Consider the following 27,504-nt stretch of genomic DNA (forward strand, 5'->3'; position numbering starts at 1 on the left):
TAAACATATGAAACAACTTTAATTATAAAAATAAAGTTTAAATTCTATATATACACATACACACACACACAGAATACCATACATTTACTTATTACATACAAATTCTGCTTCTCAACTACAAAATTATGTATACAGTGTAAATAGTGGTAAAAATTCTTAAAGCCCCCTGTACTTCTTTCATCCTAAGTCTCATACTTGTTGTCCACCCACAATTGGACTGGGACTTAAAATCCACATGGACATTTACTATAGCATTTGTTTCCTCCTAAAAAGAAACTCTAAAAAGCTATTATTAAACCAACAGTATGTCTCACAAATACTATTATCTTAGATCCAATAATATACAATATTTGAGATAAGTAAAAGGCTTTTAATCTGCTTCTACTTCATCAGCAATACTTTATTTCATACATAAAATTTCCTAGTCTTCCTACATTCCTAGTTATCTTAAAATGGAAACCAGGTCATGTTACTGAATCTAGTTCTCTTTTTTTCTTTTGGCCAGAAAGCCAAACACTGAAAATGCATTTTTTTTTAATTTGCATCACAACAGGTTGCTATGAATTAAGCCCAGCCTCCCAGGCCTGCCTTTAGAGCTAAGATACATGCAGGTGAAAAATAAAAGATTAGCTCAATTACCTGTCTTCCTACCACATAACCATTTAAAATAATTTTCCAAGGAGCAAAGTGAATTACATAATTGTGCTGACATCAGAGTCCCAATTTGTCTTTCCTTTACTAAGCAACCTCCTTTTCTGTATATCTCAAAGACTACTGGTGATAATAACAGGGCACTAAGAAATGGATCACTGACAACAATGATGTATGTAGAAATACATACGTAGCAAATATTTCTTTCAAAAAAACATACGCTCAAGGTCTGTATTTAAAGAACTGTATTGAGAGGTAACATCTCTCTTACTACTGTATTCCAAACACAACTATTACAGTGCCTGGTATGCAGCAGGTGTTTAATATGTAGTATTACATACACAAACGAATAAATGGTGTGGAAAAAAAGTAGTGTATTTAACTCCATACTGGTTCAATGGCTAATGATGTCCACTTCAGTTTGGGGGACAACTTACAAAAAACTGGTAAAGGAAAATGACAAAACAATATAAAATTCTTGTAGGAGTGATAATTTTGCAAATCTATCAAAAGATAATTATCACATATTAAAAATGAAACACAGATAATCGTGAATTTATGTCCATCTTGGGGTTAATAATAAGCCCTGAGACAGAATATACTGGTCCGTGCGCAGCAGCTGCCCAAGCTCCTTCCCCAGCTGAGGGGCTTTATATAGAACAGTAAGTAAATAAAAGCTTCTGAGCCATTCCAGTATTCCCGCTGTTCTGATATATGAGAGACAAGTTGTAGGCAATATCTCTTCGTAAGTCTATCTGGTCAATTTCTATACCCTAGGGGGGAAAATACAAAAATGAGTATACTTCAAACTGACAACCAGGACAATTTTATGGCAAATAAACAGCTTTTGTAAGTGTTCAAAAAACTACTAAAATTCATATTACCGAAAAAATTTATAAAACTAGGCATACACCTTGAATATACATTTTTATCAGGTAACACTGATTTCAGTTAATTGATATAGTAACTGTTTCATCAAATATTTTTAAATGTCTAACCAATAAGTTAAAGAAAAAAAGTTTCATCCACAAGACATAGCAGAATAAACACCAGATGAATTAGGATTTAAGAGTAAAAAAAAATGAAACCATAGAAGAAAAAATACAGTTGAATAATAATATAACCTTGGTAGGAAAAGCCCTTTTAAGTATAATAAATAGCAAAAGTAGGAACTAGAAAGACTCACATGACTTCATAAAAAATGTAAAACTTCTTCATGTAGAAAAAAAATCATAACACAAATGACCAGATGAGAAAAAAAAATATCTGTACTATATAACAGAAAGGCATATAAAACATAGGTCTAGGAGGGCATACACCAAATTGATTATAATGACTACCTTATGGGTGTTATTACTTTTTTTTCCTACTTAAATAACCCAACCAATGACCTCAATGGAATAGATTAGCTCTATGTTCCTATTCTTTCCCACACAAAATTTTGGAGTCAACTAAGAACATCTGCATCAATGAAAAATGTTGCCCTATAAAGCTTAAGGGGCAATACATAAATTATTTATGAAGTTAAGAACACAAAAGTATATGTATTTCATCTGCATAACTATAGGTGTAAGTATTTATTTGCTTAATGACTAAAGTTGAACGAGGGTAACAGAAAAGAGTTGTGAGGGAATGGGGAATTATGAGTGCAACTTTTAAAAGTGAACAATGATAACATACTTTCCTTCAGAAATTAGGCTTTAAACACAGATTATCATAGTACTGGCAACACTTCACCCTATAGTACATTAACTTAAACAAAACTACATTTATACTGATCTTTAATCTCTATAAAGAAGTATGTTAACTACACTTTTGAACTTGGAAATGAATAATGGCTACAGAATTCAATACTCAGGCTTCCTATCTACTAGCTCATACCTGTAAACCACAGGGGGCTATCTTAGGATAACCAAAATGGTCATAACCACAAGTCATATGTATCCACATGGTTGCTGATTAGGTCAGTAGGCCAGTATGTCAAACAATTACTTGTTGCCGAACATAATTAAATAAGTGCATTCAATAAGGGGAGAATACATTTTAATATATAAGCTATGATTAATTTCACTGTCTGGACCACAATACTGAGCTAACTGAACTTATCCATAGATGAAATGAAGGGACTCCTCAGTTTTTTAAAGTAAATCATACAGTACCTCTACCACAAGCGGAGGGAGCTCCAGGGCCTTCTGATAATAGTGGATTGCAAGATGATGCAGCCCCAGTTGGTGAAGGGCACGGCCCAAATTGTAGAATGTCTCCTGGCAAGGCCCACGTAAACTGAGGTATCGATTAAGAAAGGAAAAGCCCTACCAAAGAGAAAAGATAATAATAATAATTCAATAGTTCAGTCATTTGACAAGCATGTGCAGGGGCAGGAATACAATTTTCTATTTTTGGCTACACGGTGTGGCATATGGGATCTTAGTTCCCCAACCAGGGATTGAACCTGCATCTGCTACATTAGAAGTGTGGAGCCTTAACCACTGGACCACCAGGGAAGTCCCCAAATATATTTTTTTTAAAGACAGTCTCACCCTAAAAGAACACATGTCTGTGGTAGAATGTCATTTCATAATACAGTCCAAATTGCTTCTGAAGGTATAAAGGAGAGATTTTTTTTTTAAACTAAAGACAAAAAATTCACAGAAAACACAGCCAAATGTTACAACTAGCTATCAAAGACTCATAATCTATAACAGAGAATATATATTTTTATGGTTTCAAGTTGGGTTTTGTGGCATTAGAGGCTAGTAAAATTTTAGGTTTGAGATACATGTCTAAAAGCTTGACCAAAATATAAACTCCAAGCTCTTATGATGATAATTTAGAAAGTTTCATCCTTAAGAACAAATTCACTTGAGTATATCTGACCTTTCTGGTTAAATGGTACCTTTTATATACCTCTCAGAACCTTAATAACCTCTTAATGTTAAAAACCTTGATTTTCTTTTTTCCCCTCTGAAAGCTTCTGACTCAATAGCTTCATGGAGAAACTGATTATTCCAGAGCATAGCTATAACGAAGCAGGCTGTGTGTCACAGCATCCAAAAAAGCAACTTGCTTCTTCACCTCTTCCTGTATTCACTTTTCCCTTCAATGCAACTTCAACTTCTACCATGCACAGAAAGCTACAAATTGCAAGATGCAAGTAACTGATGTAAGCGATTAAGCAAAAATATTACCTGAGAATTAAATCAACAAGTTTGTATGTATAGAAAATAAAATGCAATTATTTCCTGGGTGATCTGGTATGTAATAAATGTTCACAAATTTTTCTTCATAAATTAATAATAAAAAGTAAGGAATTTGTTAGAATTAATGCATTCTAGGAAGAAAATTATGCTCAATAAACAAGTCATATTTTCTGCATGATAAATGAACCCATTTGAGTACATGAATATGATTTCTACTGAAAAACATGGTTCTCTGTTAAGTAATAGCAGACAAGCTATTAATCTCAGAAGAATCAAATCTATGTTTTTAAAAATGAGAAATTCAAAGACAAAAATCTAAGAAAGAACATTTACTTTCCTTCCCTAATTACTTAAAAAACAGGTATACACATGTATCAAACATAAGAACTGAAATGAAAGCAAAAGTGTTGAGGATACAGGGGTGAACGAGACAGACCAGATCTCTGATCTCTTGGAGTTTGTATTTTCACTAGAGGAGACAAGCTATGTTAAGAAGGTAAACAAGAAAACAAAAAGGTAATGCAAATTGCTTTACAAACTGAGAAGACTTTATTTTAAAAGAGCAATTTGTCGTGATGATGTAAGGAAACAGTCACACAGGCATGTATCCATACATTATTGTATGTCTATATTATTTTTAAAAACTAATTGGACCTGGAAGGCTGGAAGCCTCTGAGGCTCCAGAATACAACGAAGCCTCCACAGGATTCCCTAAGATTCTGCCTGAGCCTTCTCTTCTGATCTGGCTGTGCACCCTTTCCACATGGCTGTGTAAGTCTTGGCCAGGAGTACGCCTATATGTTGATCCATGAGTGCTGAACACAAGAATGGATACTCCCAACAGGTGCACTAAGCAGGTACTACTTTTGAAGCAGGGTAACAAAAGCATTAGGTATATTCATTTCTAAAGAACATAAAATCAAGTAATGAGGAATCCAAATGAATTACCTGCACAATAAGAGCATGTCTCTTTAATACATACTTCTGGGATGCCATGTGAATAAAGGTTAGGCCTATACAGAGATTATAGAGAGGTTCTTGGGGATGGGTGCGAAAGGCCTGCACATACTGTCCTGAAAAATGAGCAGTGATGTTAGATGACAGGACAAAAACACAATTCCTTATTTCTTCAACACTTACTCAAATATAGTTTAAGGTAAACAAATATTACTATCACTTTAACAGATACAAAGGTTATATTCCAAAATATCAACCAGATGCATAGTAATAGGAATTTTAAAATATATAACATATAACAAAAAGAGAAGGATTTACCCATCAACATATTTTGACCATGACGATTAAAACTGAGTACAAAAGTAACTTTTTTTAAGGTACAGTTAGACATTTCCAAGTACGGTAATATTTCGAAAATAAACAATTGAATAACTGTGATAATAAATCTATCTTACAACCTCAAATCTTTTAAAAAACTAATGGGGGAATGTGTCTGTTGGTGAATTCTTTCATAAAATTAACTAAGACCTGTCTTATAGATGCTAATGTGATGGATCATGGAGGTGAGAAAAAGAAAAACAGTTTTGTTTTTTAGGTTTATGGGTATTATCGTCTCAAACATAGCAACTGTTTTTCCTGAGAAGAGCTAAATGTATCTAATAACAAGATAAAAATTCAGGGTTTTATGAATTCCATGTATTCTATATAAACAATTATCTGTCAAAAGTCTAACTGTTTGAGTTAGAGGAATTGTAGCAAATTTTTCTTGTAAAGGAATGATCTATAATTTATCATATAGATTTAAGAAAACTTCTATTCCAGAAGGAACAGCACTGTAAAGTCTCCTTAGCAGCACAAATGTATGTAACACATATATTTGTACTAGACATTATTTTAAGTACTTTATATTAACTCATTTAACTTTCACAATAATCTACAAGGTTATCTCCATTTCAGAGATACAGAAACCAAAGCAGAGAGAGCGAGACAAAGTCATGTGCCAGGACACTCACCGAGTGCATGCTTAAAACTACCAGATACGAATGCATTGTGTCCATTTAAGACACACAGAGCATGATTATCTGGGTTTTTCAGCATTAAACGGAGACAAAAGCGATGATGTCGTACTTCTTGGGAATGCATGGTAACTTGATTGAAGATGTTCCAGAGCTGGGGTTTATTGACATTTTCCATTACCATTATTCTAAAATTGCAAAAAGAGAATGAGGGTAAAAAATAGTGTACAGAGAAAAAACTTCTTGATTTTTAAGATTGAAACCCTTCAGTGCTGTCCCATCAACACTGAAATTCACCACCCCCAATAAGGGGTATGTGGTGTTTCTTCCTCTTGTTTCTCCTTTTCAACAAACTTTTAAACCAAAAAAACAGAATCAAGAGGTTTAAGTTTTACCTTTTCTCTCCCAGCCCACTCATAGCTGCAATACAATGAACACTGAATAATAATGCATATCAGACACTGGACAACTCACTTAACTCTCACAATAACCTATGAGTGGTAATATTATGATGCCTGTTTTACCATAAAAAATGGGGAGACTGAGGCACAAAGGTTTAAGTAAACCTCTTATGGGAATGTATGCTCTTATACTGCTCCCAAGAACCACCAATGAACCGAATTAATCTGTAAGCAAGAGTTAAACAGCTTACTAAATCTTGAGCATGTAAAATTAAGTCAAAGTAAATATACATGCTCCATCAAAGAATCTAATTAAAATAAGTTATTGGAAAAATCACCTGATATAGTTGTATGCCTTTCTGAAATTTTTGTCCAGAATTGCAGCAGAGAGACCAAAGTATTCTAGCTCTTTGCGTTTTGGCCTGTCTTCATAAAATGAGCAGTATTCCAATGAAGAATCAACAAGTAACTCAGCCTCCTGGAACCGGGATAGGTCACATAAGGAGTATATGGCCTTCAAAAGGAGGTTCCACCAGTCATCTTTTGTCAAGACACTCGTGAGTACAGCAAATATTGCTAAAATGAGATCAATGAAGATCAGTTAGGATACTATATTTCCAGAAGTAGCAGTATCAGCAAGAAAATTAACATGATCTAGTCTAAAGTTTAATTAAGTTGAATAACCATGGCCCCGTAGGACTGAATTCTTGCCAACATTCTTCTGACAATGACGAGAAGGAGGGAGCCGCTTCTTTTCACTCCCTCCACATGACTCCCTCTGCTCTACCTAACAATCTGCAGTCCCAGGAAATCCTCACTTCTGATTCATGCTCAGTAAAGTCCAGTGACATCATTTGTGTTTTTCAGTGCTAGCTTAGATATATGCACCTTCAGGGCAGAGCAAGGGTGCTTTCCATGACTGAGGTCAGATATGGGAGTGTGCACATACAAGGCATTCAAATGTTTACTAAACAAAGGAATTCAAATTCATACTTAATCTTCTCTTCCTTATTTGTCTATAAGAAGCCTTCCTTTTACAGCCCATGAAAAATACCAAAAGCCATAAATTTTTTTTTTACCACCTTCAATTCAATAATTCTCTTTCTGAGAATCTATCCTAAACTACTCAGAAAACGGATAAATCTATAGGCATAAAGATGATCACTATGGTATTACTTAGTTGGATGGCATCACTGACTCAATGGACAAGAGTCTGAGGAAACTCCAGGAGACAGTGAACGACAGAGAGGCCTGATGTGCTGCAGTCCATGGGGTTGCAGAGTCGGACACAACTGGGTGAACAACAACAATGGTATTACTTAGAAAAGAAAATTATCAAAAGCAACCATATAATAATTTTAAAAAAGAAGGGAATGATTAAATAAATTATAAAACCATTATCCAATGAAATATGACACATTCCTTAAATATACCAGCTACAAAGAGACTAGAACATGAGAAAATATTGAGTGAAAAATTAGTACAAAGATGTATGTGTGTGCTCCATCATTGTGTCTGATTCTTGTGTAAACCCCATGGACTGTAGCCCACCAGGCTCCTCTGTTCATGAAATTTTCCAGACAAGAATACTGGAATGGGTTGCCATTTCTTTCTCCAGGGGATCTTCCTGACCCAGGGATTGAACTCACATCTCCTGCATCTCCTGCACTGGCAGGCGGGTTCTTTACCACTGATCCACATTGGAAGCCCCAGTACAAAGATACATGTAACATAAAGTGCCCGAGATAATCCTACCATGATGCACTGGTATAATGTGATCCTCATCATGATTAAACTATTAATATCAAAACAAAGACCTTATGAGCTTAAGAAAAACCAACAATGACCCTGAAATGAGGAAACAGTGAAAGAGGAAACAGGCAGGATCAGATAGAGAAAAATATAGCTTGAGGAAACATAGTCCAAAATAATGTGGGCAGAGGCAGAAGCCACTGGGTAAAGCCCAGAATCAATGAACTCAAGAGACGGCAGGGCTCTAAGGCTAGATTACAAGCATCTGAGCCCACATTCCTATCCTCTGACTCTCTTCCCCCACAACATCTTGCTTATGTCCTTATATTGTGCTTAACAGAGATTCAGCTCATCTGGATTCTAAAACCTTGTCCATTGCACACTGCCATGTCGGTAACAACAGTTTAATTAATATCTGTGGACATGATTAACAATGAAATAACTTTCTGCCAGACTGGTAATTCTAGTTTATAGCCTAGGTCTTTTCCAAAGTTCTCTTGAGTAATAATGTCACCCAACATCCTTGATCCTTTTCCAGCTAAAAATAAATGGTTTTAAAGTCACATATTTGAGACGGGGCCAAAGCAATTTATTTGCAGAATTTCTATGACTGTTGCTACATTTGTCAAAAATAAATTTAGCAGAGACAAATTCATTTATTAAAGAAGAGCTGAACATATGCAGTTGAAGTAACCAGACAAAGCAATCTGTATTATCATCTAATTATCACAAATTTCTTAAAATAGGGTATGGTTTATTCTTAAAAAGTCAAAAGCAAAAGATTGTTTTAGTTTTTTCACAGAAAGATCTAAGTAGACACCTGCTTTTTAATTTTGTTACACTGAAGTATTTACATATAACCTTTCTTTTTTGAAAATACCAAATGAGTTTATTTTTCCTAAGGGATCTAGACTAGAAAATATAATTTTCAATAAGATTACTGTCACGTGCTACTTCACGAGTTTTTTTTTATTTTCCAACTCAGCCAAGTTTTACACAATAAAGTAAATGAAACTGATTACCTTTTGCATCACAATTTGCTGACTCTTGGTCATTGTTGTCTGATATTTTGTCTCTTGACACTTTAATAAGGTAGAGATGCCTCTCTCCAGATTTGGAACTGGATATCAAACAGACCTGGGCTCTATTCATTGCTACCTGAATTAAAGATAATTGAAATTTTTCAGTCATGTGTGTGTATGCTAAGTTGCTTCAGTCGTGTCCGACTCTTTGCGACCCAATGGACTGTAGCCCGCCAGGCTTCTGTGTCCATAGGGATTCTCCAGGCAAGAATACTGGAGTGGGTTGCCATGCCCTCCTCTAAGGGATTTTCAATCCAGGGATGGAACCCATGTCTCCTGTGGTTCCTGCACTGCAGGTAGGTTCTCTACCGCTGAGCCACCGGGGAAGCCTTTTTAGTCCATAATTTTTTAAAGAAAATCTATGGGAAACAAGTATCACAGATGTGTCTGAAAGCTTCTTTAGTTAAGGGGAATAAAACACCAATTATCGTGTATATGAACACCTAAAAGAGAATGAATAGACTTATTTTTTCCTTAATAAAGGAGTCTAAGTCACACTACCCACCTTAGTAAGGAAAAAAAAAGCCATTCACGTTATGTTTATCTCACACACACAGACAGTTAACTATCTCCCTGTAAAAAGCCAGACTCAGAAAGGATGTCATACCCAGAAAACATCTTTGCAAAGTAAACAATATTGGCACACAGTAGTGTCCACAGGGCCAATAATGGACACCATGATGGTTCTCATTTTTCTAAATATGTACTAGCAAAGATTTTATTTTACAATCTGTAGTCAAGTTTATACTTTCATGTAGACTTTCAATTACATATCATTAATCTCTAGGTTGTCTGCCTTTTATCTTTCACTTTAAAAAGTTTAAGAGTAAAAGGGAGTTACAAAATAGTTATGATCTATGTTTAAACCAAATTCTAAACATTTAAAAAGTCAACAAGGCTAATATAAAGACAGATCACTACCTACCTTTAAAAGCATGGCTAACATGGTAAGCAAGGTATCCACATAACCATACATTTTGCCTTGTGAAAACAACAGAGTAGAACGTTGAAGCAGTAACTTCAGTTCCTAAGGAAATAAGCATGGGATAGTGTGATAAGATTCCTTTGTATCAAGTTGTTTTGCTTGCATAGAAAAGCTATGTCTTAGAAACTAAACCTTAAGAACATCTGCTTTGTGATCTCCCATAATAATTAAAACCCAACATTTTGAAAACTATAAATTACATTAATAATTACAACGTTAAGTTGTTGTAACTTAAGATTCAAAATCATTTTTCAAAAGCACTGAATGTAATACACTAAAATTAAACTTGGATATAAGCTGGAGAGACATCCTTAAAGTCTCTAAAATATAAGAAAAGCTCTAAAATATAGCCCACCAAGAAAAACTTCCACATTGCATGGCCTACCTGCTGTGCTGCGTTTGCATCTTGTGCTAATGTATCTGGATCATACATTGGTTCCAGGGCTTCCAGAGCTTTCTCAGGACGACCCAGCTGCTGCTGAAGGGTGGAAAGTGAAATTCTTGCATCCAAATGAAGGGGGGCCAGATCAACCACTTTGCTATAGCTTTCAGCAGCACGCTCCATATAGCCTAAGGCCTTTAAGCATTCTAAAACGGTGTTAAAATAAAGACTTGTAAGAGGGCCAAAATTATTTCTCCATTTTAAAAGAAATGTTACAGCAATATAAAAATTATAACGAGATTAATGCATATTTCTGTATTTTAAAACAACTATCCCTTCCAATCTCTATGCTATAAGGATGTGATCAGTATATAAATACACAATTTGGTGTTCTGCTTTATTTATTTATATTATGCTTTCAACATTTCCCCATGCCTTCACTGTTATTCTGACTGGTTACAATATTCAATTAAATTTATTATTTACTTAACCATACTGCTTGACATTTAGGTTATTCCTCAATTTTTACTCTAATAAATAACCCCACAGTAAACATCTTCATGTATATAAGCCAGAGTTCACAAACTGGGAGACCAATTTAACCCACAGATATGCTTTACTGGGACAAAGTACTCTTAAAAATAGTAAACTGTCTACATCTTTAAAAGTTAGGATTTTTTTTATGAAATCCAAGTTACTGCATTCTTTCAGAAAATCTGGGTTTGGCAACAGTTGAGTCCCTTCATTCCCACATGCTGCATCAGCCATGTCGAGAAACAGCGGCACCCGTTAGACGGGGCTCTGCAGTTCCCACCCTGCCCTGGGTCTCTCTCACTTATCTACTTCACTCACTTCTGTTACTTGCCAGGCTCCTGAGTTTTGTGATCTCCAATATAAAATACCTCTCCTCACCTCATTCAACTATTTCCTCAGAATAAGTCCTTAGAGGTGAAGTTATTGGGCCCTATTCCTCCTACTTTATGCCAATTAATCATTAAGTCCTATAATTTGATGATGAATTCCCAGTAAGCATTTCTTCTCCCCCCACCAACAGCCACAGCACTTACAAACACGGGCCTTTTCATCTCTTTCCTTCTCAGTGCACTGATCTCCTAAGATGGTATTTTGCATCCTACTGTTTTCTCAAATCTCAAATTTCTCAAATATCTCCTCACCACTATCTTCAGGTTAAACTCTGGTAATGGAGGAAGACTACTAAATATGGGTGAAAATGTGATGGAATTTCTCATAATTTTTCACTTCTCACTTCAAAAGGTACTTCATTATTATGCTACAAGCATTAAATTCCTCTAATGATGTTTCTTATTCTACTGTTCCAAATTTCCTTATGATTTTTAGACAATACTGAGGTTTTACCTCCCATTCATCTAAAGCTACATATGTTCAACATAGAAAAAGCATTTATCAGTATCATGATCATAATTAAAGAGGATTTAAAAACATCTATTGCTAGTAACAAGAGCAGTTTCAAAACCACAGCCATACAGAAGGCAATAAAAATTTTAATTCCCTGTTTGTGTCTTTTAAAATTCAAAACCCACAAATAATGTAACTTTTTATGTAAACTTAGGTATGTAAACTTTCACATCTGTAATCCTGTTCAGTCATCCAAATAAAGTGTTATCTTAACCATTAAGTGCTCTGTTATTTCATATCTGTGATATGGTCAACTGGAGAAGGGAATGGCCAACCACTTCAGTCTTATTGCCTTGAGAACCCCATGAACAGTATGAAAAGGCAAAAAGATAGGACACTGAAAGATGAACTCCCCAGGTCCGTAGATGCCCAATATGCTACTGGAGATCAGTGGAGAAATAACTCTAGAAAGAATGAAGAGACAGAGCCAAAGCAAAAACAACATTCACCCGTGGATGTGACTGGTGATGGAAGCAAGGTCCGATGCTGTAAAGAGTAATATTGCATAGGAACCTGGAATGTAAGGTCCATGAATCAAGGCAAATTGGAAGTGGTCAAACAGGAGATGGCAAGAGTGAATGTCGACACTCTAAGAGTCAGAGAACTAAAACGGACTGGAATGGGTGAATTTAACTCAGATAACCATTGTATCTATCACTGTGGGCAAGAATCCCTTAGAAGAAATGGAGTAGCCAACATAGTCAACAAAAGAGTTGGAAATGCAGTACTTAGATGCAATCTCAAAAACAACAGAATGATCTCTGTTCGTTTCCAAGGCAAACCATTCAATATCAGAGTAATCCAAGTCTATGCCCCAACCAGTTATGCTGAAGAAGGTGAAGTTGAACAGTTCTATAAAGACCTAAAAGACCTTCTAGAAATAACACCCAAAGAAGATGTCCTTTTCATTATAGGGGAATGGAATGCAAAAGTAGGAAGTCAAGAAACACCTGGAGTAACAGGCAAATTTGGCCTTGGAGTACAGAATGAAGCAGGGCAAAGGCTAATAGAATTTTGCCAAGAGAATGCACTGGTCATACCAAACACCCTCTTCCAACAACGCAAGAGGGCCTCTACACATGGACATCACCAGATGGTTAACACTGAAATCAGGCTGATTATACTCTTTGCCGCCAAAGATGGAGAAGCTCTATACAGTCAGCAAAAACAAGACCAGGAGCTGACTGTGGCTCAGATCAGGAACTCCTTATTGCCAAATTCTTAATTCAGTTTCTTAAATTGAAGAAAGTAGGGAAAATGACGAGACCATTTAGGTATGATCTAAATCAAATCCCTTATGATTATACAGTGGAAATGAGAAATAGATTTAAGGGTCTAGATCTGATAGACAGAGTGCCTGAAGAACTATGGACAGAGGTTTGTGACACTGTATAGGAGACAGAGATCAAGACCATCCCCAAGAAAAAGAAATGCAAAAAAGCAAAATGGCTGTCTGAGGAGGCCTTACAAATAACCGTGAAAAGAAGAGAAGTGAAAAGCAAAGGAGAAAAGGAAAGATATACCCATTTGAATGCAGAGTTCCAAAGAATAGCAAGGAGAGATAAGAAAGTCTTCTTCAGTGATTGGTGCAAAGAAACAGAGGAAAACAACAGAATGGGAAAGACTAGAGATCTCTTCAAAATGAGAGATACCAAGGGAAAATTTCAGGCAAAGACCGGCTCAACAAAGGACAGTAATGGTTATGGAACTAACAGAAGCAAAAGATATGAAGAAGAGGTGGCAAGAATACACAGAGGAACTATACAAAAAATATCTTCATGACCCAGATAATCACGATGGTGTGATCACTCACCTAGAGCCAGACATCCCGGAATGTGAGGTCAGTAGGCCTTAGGAAGCATCACTATGAACAAAGCTAGTGGAGGTGATGAAATTCCAGTTGAGCTATTTCAAAGCCCAAAAGATGATGCTGTGAAAGTGCTGCACTCAATATGCCAGCAAATTTGGAAACTCAGCAGTGGCCACAGGACTGGAAAAGGTCAGTTTTCATTCCAATTCCAAAGAAAGGCAAAGCCAAAGAATGCTCAAACTACTGCACAATTGCACTCATCTCACACACTAGTAAAGTAATGCTCAAAATTCTCCAAGCCAGGCTTCAACAGTATGTGAACCGTGAACTTCCAGATGTTCAAGCTGGATTAGAAAAGGCAGAGGAATCAGAAATCAAATTGCCAACATCCATTGGATCATCGAAAAAGCACGAGTTCCATAAAAACATCTACTTCTCCTTTACTGACTATGCCAAAGCCTTTGACTGTGTGGATCACAACAAACTGTGGAAAATTCTTAAAGAGATGGGAATACCAGACCACCTGACCTGCCTCTTGAGAAATCTGTATGCAGGTCAGGAAGCAACAGTTAGAACTGGACATGGAACAACAGACTGGTTCTAAATAGGAAAAGGAGTACGTCAAGGCTGTATATTGTCACCCTGCTTATTTAACTTATATGCAGAGTTCATCATGAGAAACGCTGGGCTGGAAGAAGCACAAGATGGAATCAAGATTGCCAGGAGAAATATCAATAACCTCAGATATGCAAATGACACCACCCTAAGGGAGAAAGTGAGGAAGAACTAAAGAGCCTCTTGATGCAAGTGAATGAGGAGAGTGAAAAAGTTGGCTTAAAGCTCAACATTCAGAAAACTAAGATCATGGCATCTGGTCCCATCACTCCATGGCAAATAGATGGGGAAAAAGTAGAAACAGTGGCTGACTTTATTTTTCTGGGCTCCAAAATCACTGCAGATGGTGATTGCAGCAATGAAATTAAAAGACGCTTACTCCTTGGAAGGAAAGTTACGACCTAGACAGCATATTAAAAAGCAGAGACATTACTTTACCAACAAAGGTCCGTCTAGTCAAGGCTATGGTTTTTCCAGTAGTCATGTATGGATGTGAGAGTTGGACTATAAAGAAAGCTGAGCGCTGAAGAATTGATGCTTTTGAAATATGGTGTTGGAAAAGACTCTTCCGAGTCCCTTGGACTGCAAGGAGATCCAACCAGTCCATCCTAAAGGAGATCAGTCCTTGGTGTTCATTGGAAGGACTGATGTTGAAGCTAAAACTCCAATACTTTGGCCACCTGATGCGAAGAGCTGACTCATTTGAAAAGACTCTGATGCTGGGAAAGACTAAGGGCAGGAGGAGAAGGGGACAACAGAGGATGAGATGGTTGGATGGCATCATCGACTCAATGGATGGGTGTGGGCGAACTCTGGGAGTTGGTGATGGACAGGGAGGCCTGGCATGCTGCAGTTCAAGGCACCGTGAAAAGTCGGACACGACTGAGCGACTGAACTCCTTGGAAGAAAAGTTGTGACCAACCTAGACAGCATATTATAAAGCAGACACATTACTTTGTCAACAAAGATCCGTCTAGTTATAATTTTTCCAGTAGTCACATATGGATGTGAGAGTGGACTATAAAGAAAGCTGAGCACCAAAGAATTGATACTTTGCATTGTGCTGTTGAAGAAGACTCTTGCAAGTCCTTTGGACTGCAGGAAGATACAACCAGTCCATCCTAAAAGAAATCAATCCTGAATATTCATTGGAAGGACTGATGTTGAAGCTGAAACTCCAATACTTTGACCACCTGATGTGAAGAACTCACTCATTTGAAAAGACCCTAATGCTGGGAAATATTGAAGGCAGGGGGAGAAGGGGACGACAGAGCATGAGATGGTTAGGATGGCATCATTGACTCAATGGACATGAGTTTGAGTAAACTCTGGGAGTTGGTCATGGACAGGGAGGCCTGGCATGCTACAGTCCATGGGGTCGCAAAGAGTTGGACACGACTGAGTGACTGAACTGATACTGATATATCTCAAAATATCAATCAATGCTCCTCTGTTTATAGAGAACTTTCTGCTACTATATAGTACTTCAAAATATTTTAAATATTAAAACTTTGTCATTATACAATATTTGTAACAGAGACTATTCAAATTTTAAGGCATCTCTTATGTCGATTCAATAGGAAATCCTATTAGAATATTTTTGTCTTTCATACATTTCTGTAAGAGATTTAGTAGTTTTTCTCAAGCTGTTTTTCCCACTCTAAACAATTTATTTCAGATTACTCTGGATTTAATTGCAGTGAAATAAATTGACAGATAAAATCCAATCTTGATTGGATTTGCTCAAAAAACACTGAAAATATATTAACTTTTCCCTCAAAATAACATTAAATATAAATCCTTAAAAGCTCTTCAAAAGTTAGATTGCACTCTTAAGTCTGACAATCTATTACTAAAAAAAAAAGCCTACGGTTAAAACAGGTAAAAGATAGGTATTTACAGTATTTTTAATAGGGACATGTTAGTCCTTCTATTTCACTCAGGTACCATTAAGTGAATCATTCCTCCAATCCATTTGTGAGGAAAATCAGTTAGTGGTGAATCAAGACAATTTAAAATACTGACTTTCAAAAACTACCCTGAAACCAGCAATATTTTCACTAAGACATTAACTTTTTATAATAACTATTACCATCTTCGGGAAGTAAGTTCTTGCCTGCTTATGTGATTAAAACTTCCCCTTCCTACAAAGAAGAATTACCTGCATGCCGAAGCCAAACCACTGCAAGGTTGTATCTTTCAGAGCAGACTAGTGCACTAAGAAGGGGAAGTGCAGAATTATATTCACCAACATCGAGGAAAGCTTCAGCAACATCAAGATAGAGGTCTCCCATGTCTTCAGGATTCTGTTCCACTAGTGTTGTCAACAGAGGCTAGATCCCAAAGTAACAGTCTGAAGTCAAGCGTTCATTACAAATAAACACACCTACTTGTATTTCTCTTTTTAACACATACACCAGTTATCTGAGGTCAATCTAAAAGGAGCAATGCTTAATAAAAACAGCTTTACATCATTATTTCTTAAACCATTCCTGTGTCTCTATTATAAGAATTCATACTGCCATCATTCACCCATTCAACACATTACTTCTGAAGATGTGTTATAAGGCAGGCATTGCAGGAGCTAAGACAACACTGATCTGCTGTGCTCTCCCTCAAGCAAGCCCGTGTCTCAGGGCTTCTGTGTTTGCTGTTTCTCCAGAAAGCCATTCCCTCCGTTACCTGCTTGGCTTACTTCTTCACTTCCTTCATGTCATTATTCAAATGTTACTTTCAGGGGAGGCTTTTCTTCACCAATTTAATAAAACTGCAACTCTTCCCACCCCCAATATTTCCTATTCTTCTCTGATTTTTCTCCAGAGCACTTATCACCAACTAGCATTCTATATTTTACGTATTTATTATCTAATTCCATTAAATCAAAAGATCCATGAGGACAGGGATTTGAGTATTTTATTCAACACTTTATCCTAAAAGGCTACAAAGTAGATATCCAATATTTTTTTATTTAATAAAATACTTAGTCTGAAGTCAGCAAAAGAGAACAACTGTCAGAAACTGCCAACTGTCTAAAAAGCCCAATCTCACATTCTGATCTCTGGATTATTCTCAAGAAAAACAAATCATTATAAGCCCAGTCCCAAACACCGAGCTTTTAAAAGACATTCACACAAAAAAATAAATAAATAAAAAATAAAAGACATTCACTCAAAAATAATATGATGTTTACTATGACTTCCTGGTTATTAAAAAATGTGAAATCTAGGGTCAACTTATAATTTTCTGCTATCTAAAGAAAAACATTATAGATTTGATCTAAAGTATCTCAAGTGCAAATCTTAATGCTACTTACATTAAGTGGTTCAAGAATGTTGAGATGTACAAGGCAGACCATCAGCTTCACTGTGATATCTATTGGCACACCATCAGGTATAGCACAGATAACGTTGTCACCAGCTGTGCATCAGACAGACAAACAAAAAGTTCCTAATAATCTCAGAAAGTGGAGCAAATGAAGCAAACTGTACCTTCTATGTAAGACCTCATTTACTTCACTCAAAGCAAATGATTCACAGTCAGTTCTAAGTTTGGCCAACTCTGGTTCTATGCTCTTAAATTTCCTTCCGTCTGTCTTTTGATTAGCAATTATCCTTCCTATTCTTTTCCTAATACTTTATCCACTTGCCAAAAATCTACATAAACTCCCACATCTTCTATCAAAACCACAAAAAACTATAAAACAAAAGTGACAAATAAGGATATATGAACTTTCTCTTTTTCTTCTTGAATCCAAGAGCCTCTTTTTAGTCTTCACTACAAAAGAGGCTGAGAAAGGGATGATGTAATATTGTGCTTAAGTTTAAAGCAAATTTTAAGTGAATGCTTAAGTTTTAAACAGAATTTTTCAATCTTTAATAAGTTTGAAATAAATTAGTAAAGAGCATTTTAAGCCCTTTTTAAAAAGTAAATTGCTTTAGTTTGAAAGGTTTCTGATAAGCTGCTCCATAATTCACTCTTTTTTCACATAACACTATCACGGCCCTGTGTCCATGACAAATGCTAAGTTCAAACAGATGTACTGAGGGGGAAAAAAAAGGACTAAAACCAAGTTTAAAAAAAAATTACCTGTGAGTGAATACTCACAAGAAAAAGATATGGAATCTTTGTTAGACAAAAACGCTTCTTGGAAAAACTTGCTATGAAAACACTACTAATTTCAAAATACCATGTTATAAACAAGAGGATTATGCACTCTCTCCTATGCAGAGGAAACTACAACCTTTATTCTCTTCCGAAGTGTCTTCCTCTGTAGTTCTTTTTTCCAGCACAATTCCAGAAAAATCTGTAATTACCTAAAAGTATGGGGGGGTGGAGAAGGAAATAATACAATAGGTACATATGAAAACCTTTTTCACAATGCAAAGATTTGTACAGTTAATTCAAATAATCCTTAAAAGATATAATGAACTATAAAAAGCAATAGTATGTCTCTTTAAAATAAGGAGCCAATGTGATACATTAACATTTTTATATCATATTAACTAATGCTTCACTAAAAATACATACTTTCTCTATATCAAACCAATCCAATTTTCCCAAAAGATTAAGAAATGAATCATAACCATTAGTCTGCTGCTGAGTCTTGCTATGCTGAAGTATAGACGTACCTAGTATCTGTGATAACAGCAACAGCTCTTATCATATTGTAACTACATTTTATACTTCATACAGGATTATTACAAAACTTAAGTGTGTCCATACAAACTTTAAATGTATAGTTTAAAATAAATAATATATATAACTTAATGAGGAATTGTCAATTTGTAAGAATTTCTAAAACAAAAAAAAGCGCATGTTCAAAACCTAACAGAGAAACACATAAGTGTTCCTACCTCTAAAGCTCTGTCATATTGTTTATTAGAAATGTACAGTTCAGCTGCAATGTTAACATCTTCCATGGAGACTAGGCCCTGGTGTTTTGAGAGAGCTTCTTCAATTATGTTAATAGCTGAAGTAACATCATTGGCTTCATAGTAACTCCTAAAATATCAATGGTAAAAATTGATTAGTGCTTATTAATTCAGATCATAAAACTCATTTTCCAACAGGCCCTCTATTAACTATGAATCTCATTTTCTTAAAATCTGGGAGGAGAAAACTCTTTAAAATCATAATCAGAGATGATCCAGAGAAAAATGTGTACTATCAGTATAACCATGTCATAACATCAAGCATCTCACTCTCCCAAAGCTACCTCATATCATTCTAGCTCACTCCATCTGTAACTCAATACCAATAACTTTTCTACCTCAATGGGATATACAAAACATTGATCCTACCACTTTTTACTGTGGTCGCACCATTCCTGTCCTCACTTTTCTCCTTCTCTGTCATCCAATGTTACAATTACTCCACTTTTTACTGTGGTCGCACCATTCCTGTCCTCACTTTTCTCCTTCTCTGTCATCCAATATTACAATTACTCCACTTCTTACTGTGGTCGCACCATTCCTGTCCTCACTTTTCTCCTTCTCTGTCATCCAATATTACAATTACTCCACTTCTTACTGTGGTCGCACCATTCCTGTCCTCACTTTTCTCCTTCTCTGTCATCCAATATTACAATTACTCCACTTCTTACTGTGGTCGCACCATTCCTGTCCTCACTTTTCTCCTTCTCTGTCATCCAATATTACAATTACTCCACTTCTTACTGTGGTCGCACCATTCCTGTCCTCACTTTTCTCCTTCTCTGTCATCCAATATTACAATTACTCCACTTCTTACTGTGGTCGCACCATTCCTGTCCTCACTTTTCTCCTTCTCTGTCATCCAATATTACAATTACTCCACTTCTTACTGTGGTCGCACCATTCCTGTCCTCACTTTTCTCCTTCTCTGTCATCCAATATTACAATTACTCCACTTCTTACTGTGGTCGCACCATTCCTGTCCTCACTTTTCTCCTTCTCTGTCATCCAATATTACAATTACTCCACTTCTTACTGTGGTCGCACCATTCCTGTCCTCACTTTTCTCCTTCTCTGTCATCCAATATTACAATTACTCCACTTCTTACTGTGGTCGCACCATTCCTGTCCTCACTTTTCTCCTTCTCTGTCATCCAATATTACAATTACTCCACTTCTTACTGTGGTCGCACCATTCCTGTCCTCACTTTTCTCCTTCTCTGTCATCCAATATTACAATTACTCCACTTCTTACTGTGGTCGCACCATTCCTGTCCTCACTTTTCTCCTTCTCTGTCATCCAATATTACAATTACTCCACTTCTTACTGTGGTCGCACCATTCCTGTCCTCACTTTTCTCCTTCTCTGTCATCCAATATTACAATTACTCCACTTCTTACTGTGGTCGCACCATTCCTGTCCTCACTTTTCTCCTTCTCTGTCATCCAATATTACAATTACTCCACTTCTTACTGTGGTCGCACCATTCCTGTCCTCACTTTTCTCCTTCTCTGTCATCCAATATTACAATTACTCCACTTCTTACTGTGGTCGCACCATTCCTGTCCTCACTTTTCTCCTTCTCTGTCATCCAATATTACAATTACTCCACTTCTTACTGTGGTCGCACCATTCCTGTCCTCACTTTTCTCCTTCTCTGTCATCCAATATTACAATTACTCCACTTCTTACTGTGGTCGCACCATTCCTGTCCTCACTTTTCTCCTTCTCTGTCATCCAATATTACAATTACTCCTTTGTGCATCTCAATTCTCCTGCACTTCTCTCCCTTTATCAAGATCATCTGATAAAACTCCAACTCTGATTAATCCAAATATGCCTTCCTCACCAGCTGCCCATGCTACTCAACTCTACATTAATGACTAATGTTGGTAGCATGTGCTAACCTAAGAAAAGTTTTCATCTTAAAAAGTCATTCTAGTACAGGCTCAAGATAAAATGACGGTAGATCTCAGAGCATAAATATTTCACTAGCACATCTGTAATAACTTAGTATTACTGTATACGTACATAATTTATGAAAACCTGGGAATCTAGTCATCCTTCAGAACGTGTTCATTTTTAAACTTCTGAGCACATGAAAGATAATCAAATATATAATACAAATTTTTCTAAACAATCACACAGTCGACTTGGAAATAAAAAAGTACTAGGGGAAGAAAACCTCTATATTTAAGCACAATATAAAAATACAGGAAGCAAAACACTTTCTTGAACCTCAATAAAAAGTATATTCACTTCAAATATATTCTTTGATTTCTAAAACAAGATGATTAATAAGAACATTTATATATATTTCAACTTGAAACTTACTTTGCCATATCTCTAGTCAATTGCATAAACCGTTCTCCATCAGATGGAGACAAAAGGTTTAAAATACGCCTATAACCATCCATTGCCATTTTGTGATCTCCCATCTGTTCATAAAGGCTTGATCGCTCCCACAGGTAACGGACATTAGTAGGTTCATATTTAAGTGCTAAAAAGAAAATAAAGAATATAAATTACAGATTTATTATAAAAAGGGGCTCATGGTACCTGGGTGTGACCCATCTTTTCAGAAAATCTATTAAACACGCTAAGCCAATTTGCCAATGGAACCAAGCGGTTTATTCCAGACTAAATCTACCTTCACAGGAATACGAGACTAGTCTTGACCAAATAGAAGCCTAAAATCTCCCTATTAACCTTCATTTGGTCACTGAAGTCTAATATTAACTCTCAAGAAACAGCCTGGAACCAACACTGATCTTGGCAGGAAAGCGAAGGTCTTGTCTTCAACCAATGGTTTTACTGTATTAGCTCAAACTATAAACAAATTTGCTGATAAATGTGAAAATACAGGGAGCCCAAATACTTACCTCTGGTATAACAGAATACAAGGAATAAATATATTTCAGCTAACAGCACCCCAGAATAGCAAGTACATTGATCAGAAAATCTATTATATTAACATTCTATCAAACAAAGCAAGAAAAACGTTTCTATTACCTTTTGTGTAGCAAAAAATAGCCTGCTTAATATTGTCTTGTTCCAGGGACATTTCTGCCAATCTAACCCATTCTTCAGTGTCACTGGGATTTAAATGTGCAGCAATCAATTCAAACTGCAATGATTTCTCCATGTCACCTTGGTCCTCATATATCATAGCAAGAGTAGAAAATGGCTCATAAGCCAAAGGAGCTATAATGAATAGAATAAAAAAACAAATTTCATTGGTTGAGGGAAGATGCTTATGCTAATATCAATTTCATGTTTCAAACTATGGATCCTTTCTTTAATATTTATGCTTTTTTAAATAACTTGAACAGAATTATACAAACAGTATATTTGCTTTAGTATATGTTCATATACTCTTAGGATTTAAAAACTATTCTTTTCTCTAAGCAAAGTGTAATTTCATGAAAAACCCTACTCTCTACTATGTCCCCCTCATGAAAAGTCCCCTTTGATAAGGCTAAACATGGCTCACTAATTCAGCAAGTTCATCCCAATAAGCATCAGCCACATCAGTGGGGTTAAATCTTCGTGATCCAACTTCCACACTGAGGAGTATGGGATTAATGGAGAGAAGATATCTAACTAGCACCTAAACCCAGATTATCAAAGTGAAAGATTAATCCACATTTCTGAAATAATGTTTCTGAATTAAGGTTCTAAGATCACGAGGGATTAAAATCAAAGGTAACTGTCAAAATAAACAATTATAAACTAATAAAGGAACAGATAATACTGAAAAGGACCCTAGACTAAATGAAAGGAAATGCCAAAATATGGAAAAGACAAACTGAAAGTTCACTGTAGTAAACTGCTCAAGCCACTATGCAGGGCATCACTTGGCAACACACCAGGAAAACAAAATAATAAATGCAAGTTGATTAGTCAAAAAGTGACTTCTAAAGATATCTCTCAATATGCCTGAGCTTTGCAGTTTAATGGAAAGATGACAAGTATATACTGTCTTTTATCAAAAAGTAGATTAAAATAATCTAACAGTGTCTGATTTGGAAAATGGTAGAAAAAGAATACTCCTCAAGAGTGGCTTTAAAATAATGTGTTTGCCATATTTAAAAAAGACATATTATAAACATATAAAACTCCTAAAATGAAATGTTCAAAAACAAATTTTTTAAAAAGCCTATTAAGAGTTCAATATATATTAATGATATTTCATTGAATCATACTCTGATTACCATTTTCTTGGCCATGATTCCTATTCAATGGGTAGTTAAATCACTGTTACTACAATCACCTCCAAGCTCCTGAATATACTTTCCAAATAGCACAGTGAGGTACTCCTCTCTTTGTTTTAAAATTCAGATTATTAAAATGCTACTGTCAATAATCCCTACATTAAACACCTTGTCTTATGATTTCCATGCACATCAATATCGCCTCTTCACGTTCTCCTCGAGCAAAGCGAATGTTGGCTTCACCCATGAGACCTCTCAGAGCTCTGGGAAGTTTACTCCGAGGTCTTTTCTCCTACAAAACCAAAATGACATTTAGACTCAAACAGAAAACAAACCCAACCCAACAAAACTTTCCTACAGTAGCAAGTTCAAAGTACAATAAAGTATTTAAACAAAGCAAAAATCAAACTGCTCAGGCATTACTAAATTACTAATTAGACCAGATGTAGAATTGGATGCTGCAAAATGGATTTATATGCCAGGAGATTTATGATGCAATCTACTGAAGATTCTCCTTTCAAATTTATCTACTCAGAATAAATTTGGTTAAAAAAAAAAATCAAGATACAGTATGAACCTTTTAACAGCAAAATTACAGTAAATTTTGACATGTGTAATAATTAAGGTTTAACATTTAAAAATCTCTAAAAATGAAACATAAGAAATCAGTAACAGTAGCAACCTCATAGTATTTCCTTTCTTACAGTTGAATTCTTTCAGTATAAATGTATAAAGACTTTTTTTTCCAATTTCTATGTCACATTTTTACATTCTGTTTATAAATACCAAAACAAGAAACACTTGTACTTTCATCATTTTCTTGGTTTCACGATTGAGAACCATCTCCAATACAAACACGTCGCCAGCAGTGGGTTGCTCAGGCGTTTCTTCCTCCTCCTCCTCCTCTTCTTCTTCCTCTTCCTCCTCCTCATCTTCATTCTCTCCAAGCATGGAAGCAAAGACCTTGTGAACTGACTTACTGACTCCATCTGATGTTTCACCTAAAGAAAAAGACATTGAGGTAGGAAACAAAAGCTTTAGCATACTCAGCACTTGAAAGAAAAACAAACAGTATTTTCTGGAATATCAATTTCTACCCCAGCATTACCAAACTTGAAAGTAAAAGACAAATGAACATTCCCAAAAACAATCCAAAGAAAGCTGTCACAAGGCCATGTATTTTACTCTGTAGGAACTGCTGCCTCATCCTTTAGGCCTTATCCAGACATACAGGCAAAATTAAGTGGGAAATCAGAAACACACAGAGTAATAGTTAAAAGTAAAGAGGAAAAAAAAAAAAACTAAGGCATTTCAGGACACAGACCTAAGAACTAACTAACCTAAGACCTAAGACCAAGTCCTGTATATAACCAGGGCATATAGCACACGGGTTTAAGGTGAGGCCTCTAGAGTCAAGCTGACTGGTTTCAAACTTTACCACTATCTATCGCCAGCTGTTTTACCTTGCGCAAATTACCGAACCTCTGTGTACCTCAGTTTGCTTATTTGTAAAAGGGGTCAATAACGTCTGCCTTACAGGGTTACTCTGAGTCTTCAAATATATATACTGAGAAAAATGCCCAGCATACAGTAAGAGCTTAATAAATGCTATAATTATTAAAACAGCATTATTATTTCAGGAACAAAATAACATGACATATTTCCTCTGTATCTGAGGAGATCACTATAGTAAAATGATTTCTCTAAGTTTATAATGATTATCTTGAATAATAAAAGTTTAGAAGCCAATTTGTTGTTAAAGCAGAGATGTGGCATATTTTAGAAAAGCTACCACAAAACAGTTAAAATAAATGTATATAAATATATTTATTAAAAAATCCTAAAGCTTATTCACTAATGTAAAATAACCTCAAACCCCAAAGATGCTAGACAAATAAGACAGTCAATATATTTAAGGAAGAAGAGAATGAAAAAAAACCCACGTTTTGAGGAACAAATATTATAGTAATAATTACTATGACATCATAATGATTATCTTCAAGAATTCTAAACACCCAAAATAAATATAAAGAAAAAGTTGTAAAACAAATCAATAAACCTAGGTCTCCTGCACAGCCTCCATTTCTACCAAGTAGGACAAGAAAGTTTTAGTTCTCAATTAGACCCTATGCCCAAAGTTAAATTCTAACTGATACTTCAGCATCCCAGGTTACTTGATATGAATGACTGGATACCACAAACTATCATTAGTATTCCGATCAATCACCACAAATTAATAATTTGCCTACTAATTCATCACTTAGGCTCTCATAAGTTTAATTGGTCTGGGTGCAGTAACCGAATTTAGTATCTGGTCATGCAGAGCTGAGGACTGGATCTTGGAATGAGGTAACACACCAAGATATCTATGCTGTGTGTAAGGTCCCATGTGGACAGCCAACTGGCCTTCCACTCTGACATTTCTATCTTACCTCTCATAATTAAAGAAGCGGTTTGGAAGCCCTTTGTATAGAATTATAATTCATTACAATTTGGGGGAGTATAGCCTGGAATAATTAGCAACCATGTGAGAGGGTCAATTTAAAAAACAATGACCCCAAAAGGCTCCCAAACACTGATGCAGATTTGAAACCCTTCTCTACAAATATAGCCCACTAAGCAGCATCATAATCAATCATTCAACAAATACATATTGAGCACCTATTATATACCAAGTACTATGTTCCTAAAAAGCCAGGTATCAACAACAGAATACTACAGCAATTAAAAAAAAAAAAAACTTTCACTAAATTATTAGATACACTTAACATTTAATGCAGGCAGTGATCTTAACATACCTTCATTGGCATCTTTGCCCTGAGATTTGGTAGAGTTTATTCCTGATGATGATGGAACTTCAGAGTCATTTGGATTTTCTTCAACTGATGACTTTCCTTTTTCCTGAAGACTCTGCGATTGAAAATTAATTAATGACTCCAAAAACAAATGCACATTTAGCTCTTTCCAGCTGAGAATAGAACATTTGTCTCATTTTCTATTTCTATAAAACTTGAGCTCTGAACACATACATAGTATGTGAAATCTAAATTTGAATATTGTCAAAGCACTTCATTGTACTTGGGTCTCATTCTTCTCAGTCTGAATCAGTCATTTGTAAAAAATAATTTTAAAAACCTTGATGATTTCATTAATCTACACTGCAGCCTTTTTTTCTTTTTTTCAGCCTTGCTTTTTAAATGAAAAGAGAAGGGGCACTATTGGTTGCATGATTTAGGAAGGAATCCAAGAGCTAACCTCAAAAGGTGCAATTACTTTTATTTTCCCTCCGACTTCAAGTGAAGAGACATGAAAAAGTCATGTATTTCCTCATTTACCAGAGAAGTTTTTGTTACCAGACAAAAAAATTCACTCTTTCTGTGGAGGATTACATCACACCATTGGGAGACTCCTCAAAAATGGGAGCTGAAACCACTCAGTCCGGAAATGGACACTGAGGCCTAAAGAAGAGAGGTTGAGTTGCACAAAGTCACAAAAATAGAGCGGCAAAGCTAGGACTAGAACCATATACAAACTGACTCCAGACTCTACTGCCCACACCCTCACCTCCACCCCATTTAATCTACCAGCGTTAAGCTACCCTCAAGTAAAAAAATGTACTATTTTACTAAAAGAGAGAGAGAGAAGTGGTTACCACCGAGACAAAAGCTTTCTGGTGAGTGAAATGTTTTAAAGAGGGGCTTAGCACAGGGATAATGTGCTAAGAACCGGAGTTTCGGTAAAAAGGAGAAGAAACTGCTAGAAGTACGCGGCCCGCCCCATAAGGTTGAATGGGGTTAGTGTGTCCTTCACATCTCTTAAGTGCATTAGGGCGACAAGACAGTGAGAGCATCCAGGCCTAACATCTCCTCACTTTCTTCTCGCGGGTTTTTCTCTCTTCTCTTCTCCTTTCGAACTCCTCAAAGGAAATCTTCCCTTCCAGATAGTCGATGAGTTCCGGGCTGAACCCCGACATGCTTGCGGGGTTCTGCTACGCAGTTTCAGGAACGAGGACAGAGAAACGGAAGAGCAGAGGCTCCCAGACGCTAACCCCGCGCCGAGCCGCTAAAAGC

General features: G+C 36.1%; 1 protein-coding gene across 3 annotated transcripts; it reads right to left on the minus strand.

Annotated features, from left to right (window-relative positions):
- Positions 1–27,504, minus strand: GTF3C3 (general transcription factor IIIC subunit 3). Of its 3 annotated transcripts, none has more exons than XM_081581469.1 (18): positions 27,306–27,504; positions 26,233–26,344; positions 24,242–24,435; positions 23,603–23,726; positions 22,233–22,424; positions 21,555–21,720; positions 19,142–19,289; positions 18,529–18,601; positions 17,602–17,705; positions 16,450–16,621; positions 10,430–10,632; positions 9,985–10,086; positions 9,000–9,135; positions 6,564–6,801; positions 5,822–6,012; positions 4,800–4,924; positions 2,811–2,963; positions 1–1,424 (listed from the first exon to the last, which is right to left on the minus strand). In XM_081581469.1, the coding sequence occupies exons 1-18, from the start codon at positions 27,405–27,407 to the stop codon at positions 1,302–1,304; spliced, it is 2,658 nt and encodes an 885-aa protein (XP_081437595.1). In that variant the 5' UTR covers positions 27,408–27,504; the 3' UTR covers positions 1–1,301. The 3 variants fall into 3 exon arrangements, with proteins under 3 accessions (XP_081437595.1, XP_081437594.1, XP_081437597.1); XM_081581468.1 differs by having other exon boundaries at positions 9,000–9,131; positions 9,981–10,086; XM_081581471.1 differs by lacking the exons at positions 1–1,424; positions 2,811–2,963 and adding an exon at positions 3,184–3,249 and having other exon boundaries at positions 9,000–9,131; positions 9,981–10,086.

Source organism: Giraffa tippelskirchi, chromosome 3 (assembly GCF_054371585.1).
Source record: "Giraffa tippelskirchi isolate mGirTip1 chromosome 3, T2T-mGirTip1v1.2.pri, whole genome shotgun sequence".
Lineage (NCBI taxonomy): Eukaryota > Metazoa > Chordata > Mammalia > Artiodactyla > Giraffidae > Giraffa > Giraffa tippelskirchi.

Bases quoted from the DNA above. Each gene is read 5' to 3' on its own strand.
- GTF3C3 (XM_081581469.1), bottom strand. From the start codon at position 27,407: ATGTCGGGGTTCAGCCCGGAACTCATCGACTATCTGGAAGGGAAGATT. The intron at 22,425-23,602 runs GTGTTTAATGTA...TATTCATTATAG, and splicing joins CATGGAAATCATAAGACAAG to CTCCTTTGGCTTATGAGCCA. The intron at 10,633-16,449 runs GTAATTCTTCTT...ACACCGTTTTAG, and splicing joins GGTTTGGCTTCGGCATGCAG to AATGCTTAAAGGCCTTAGGC.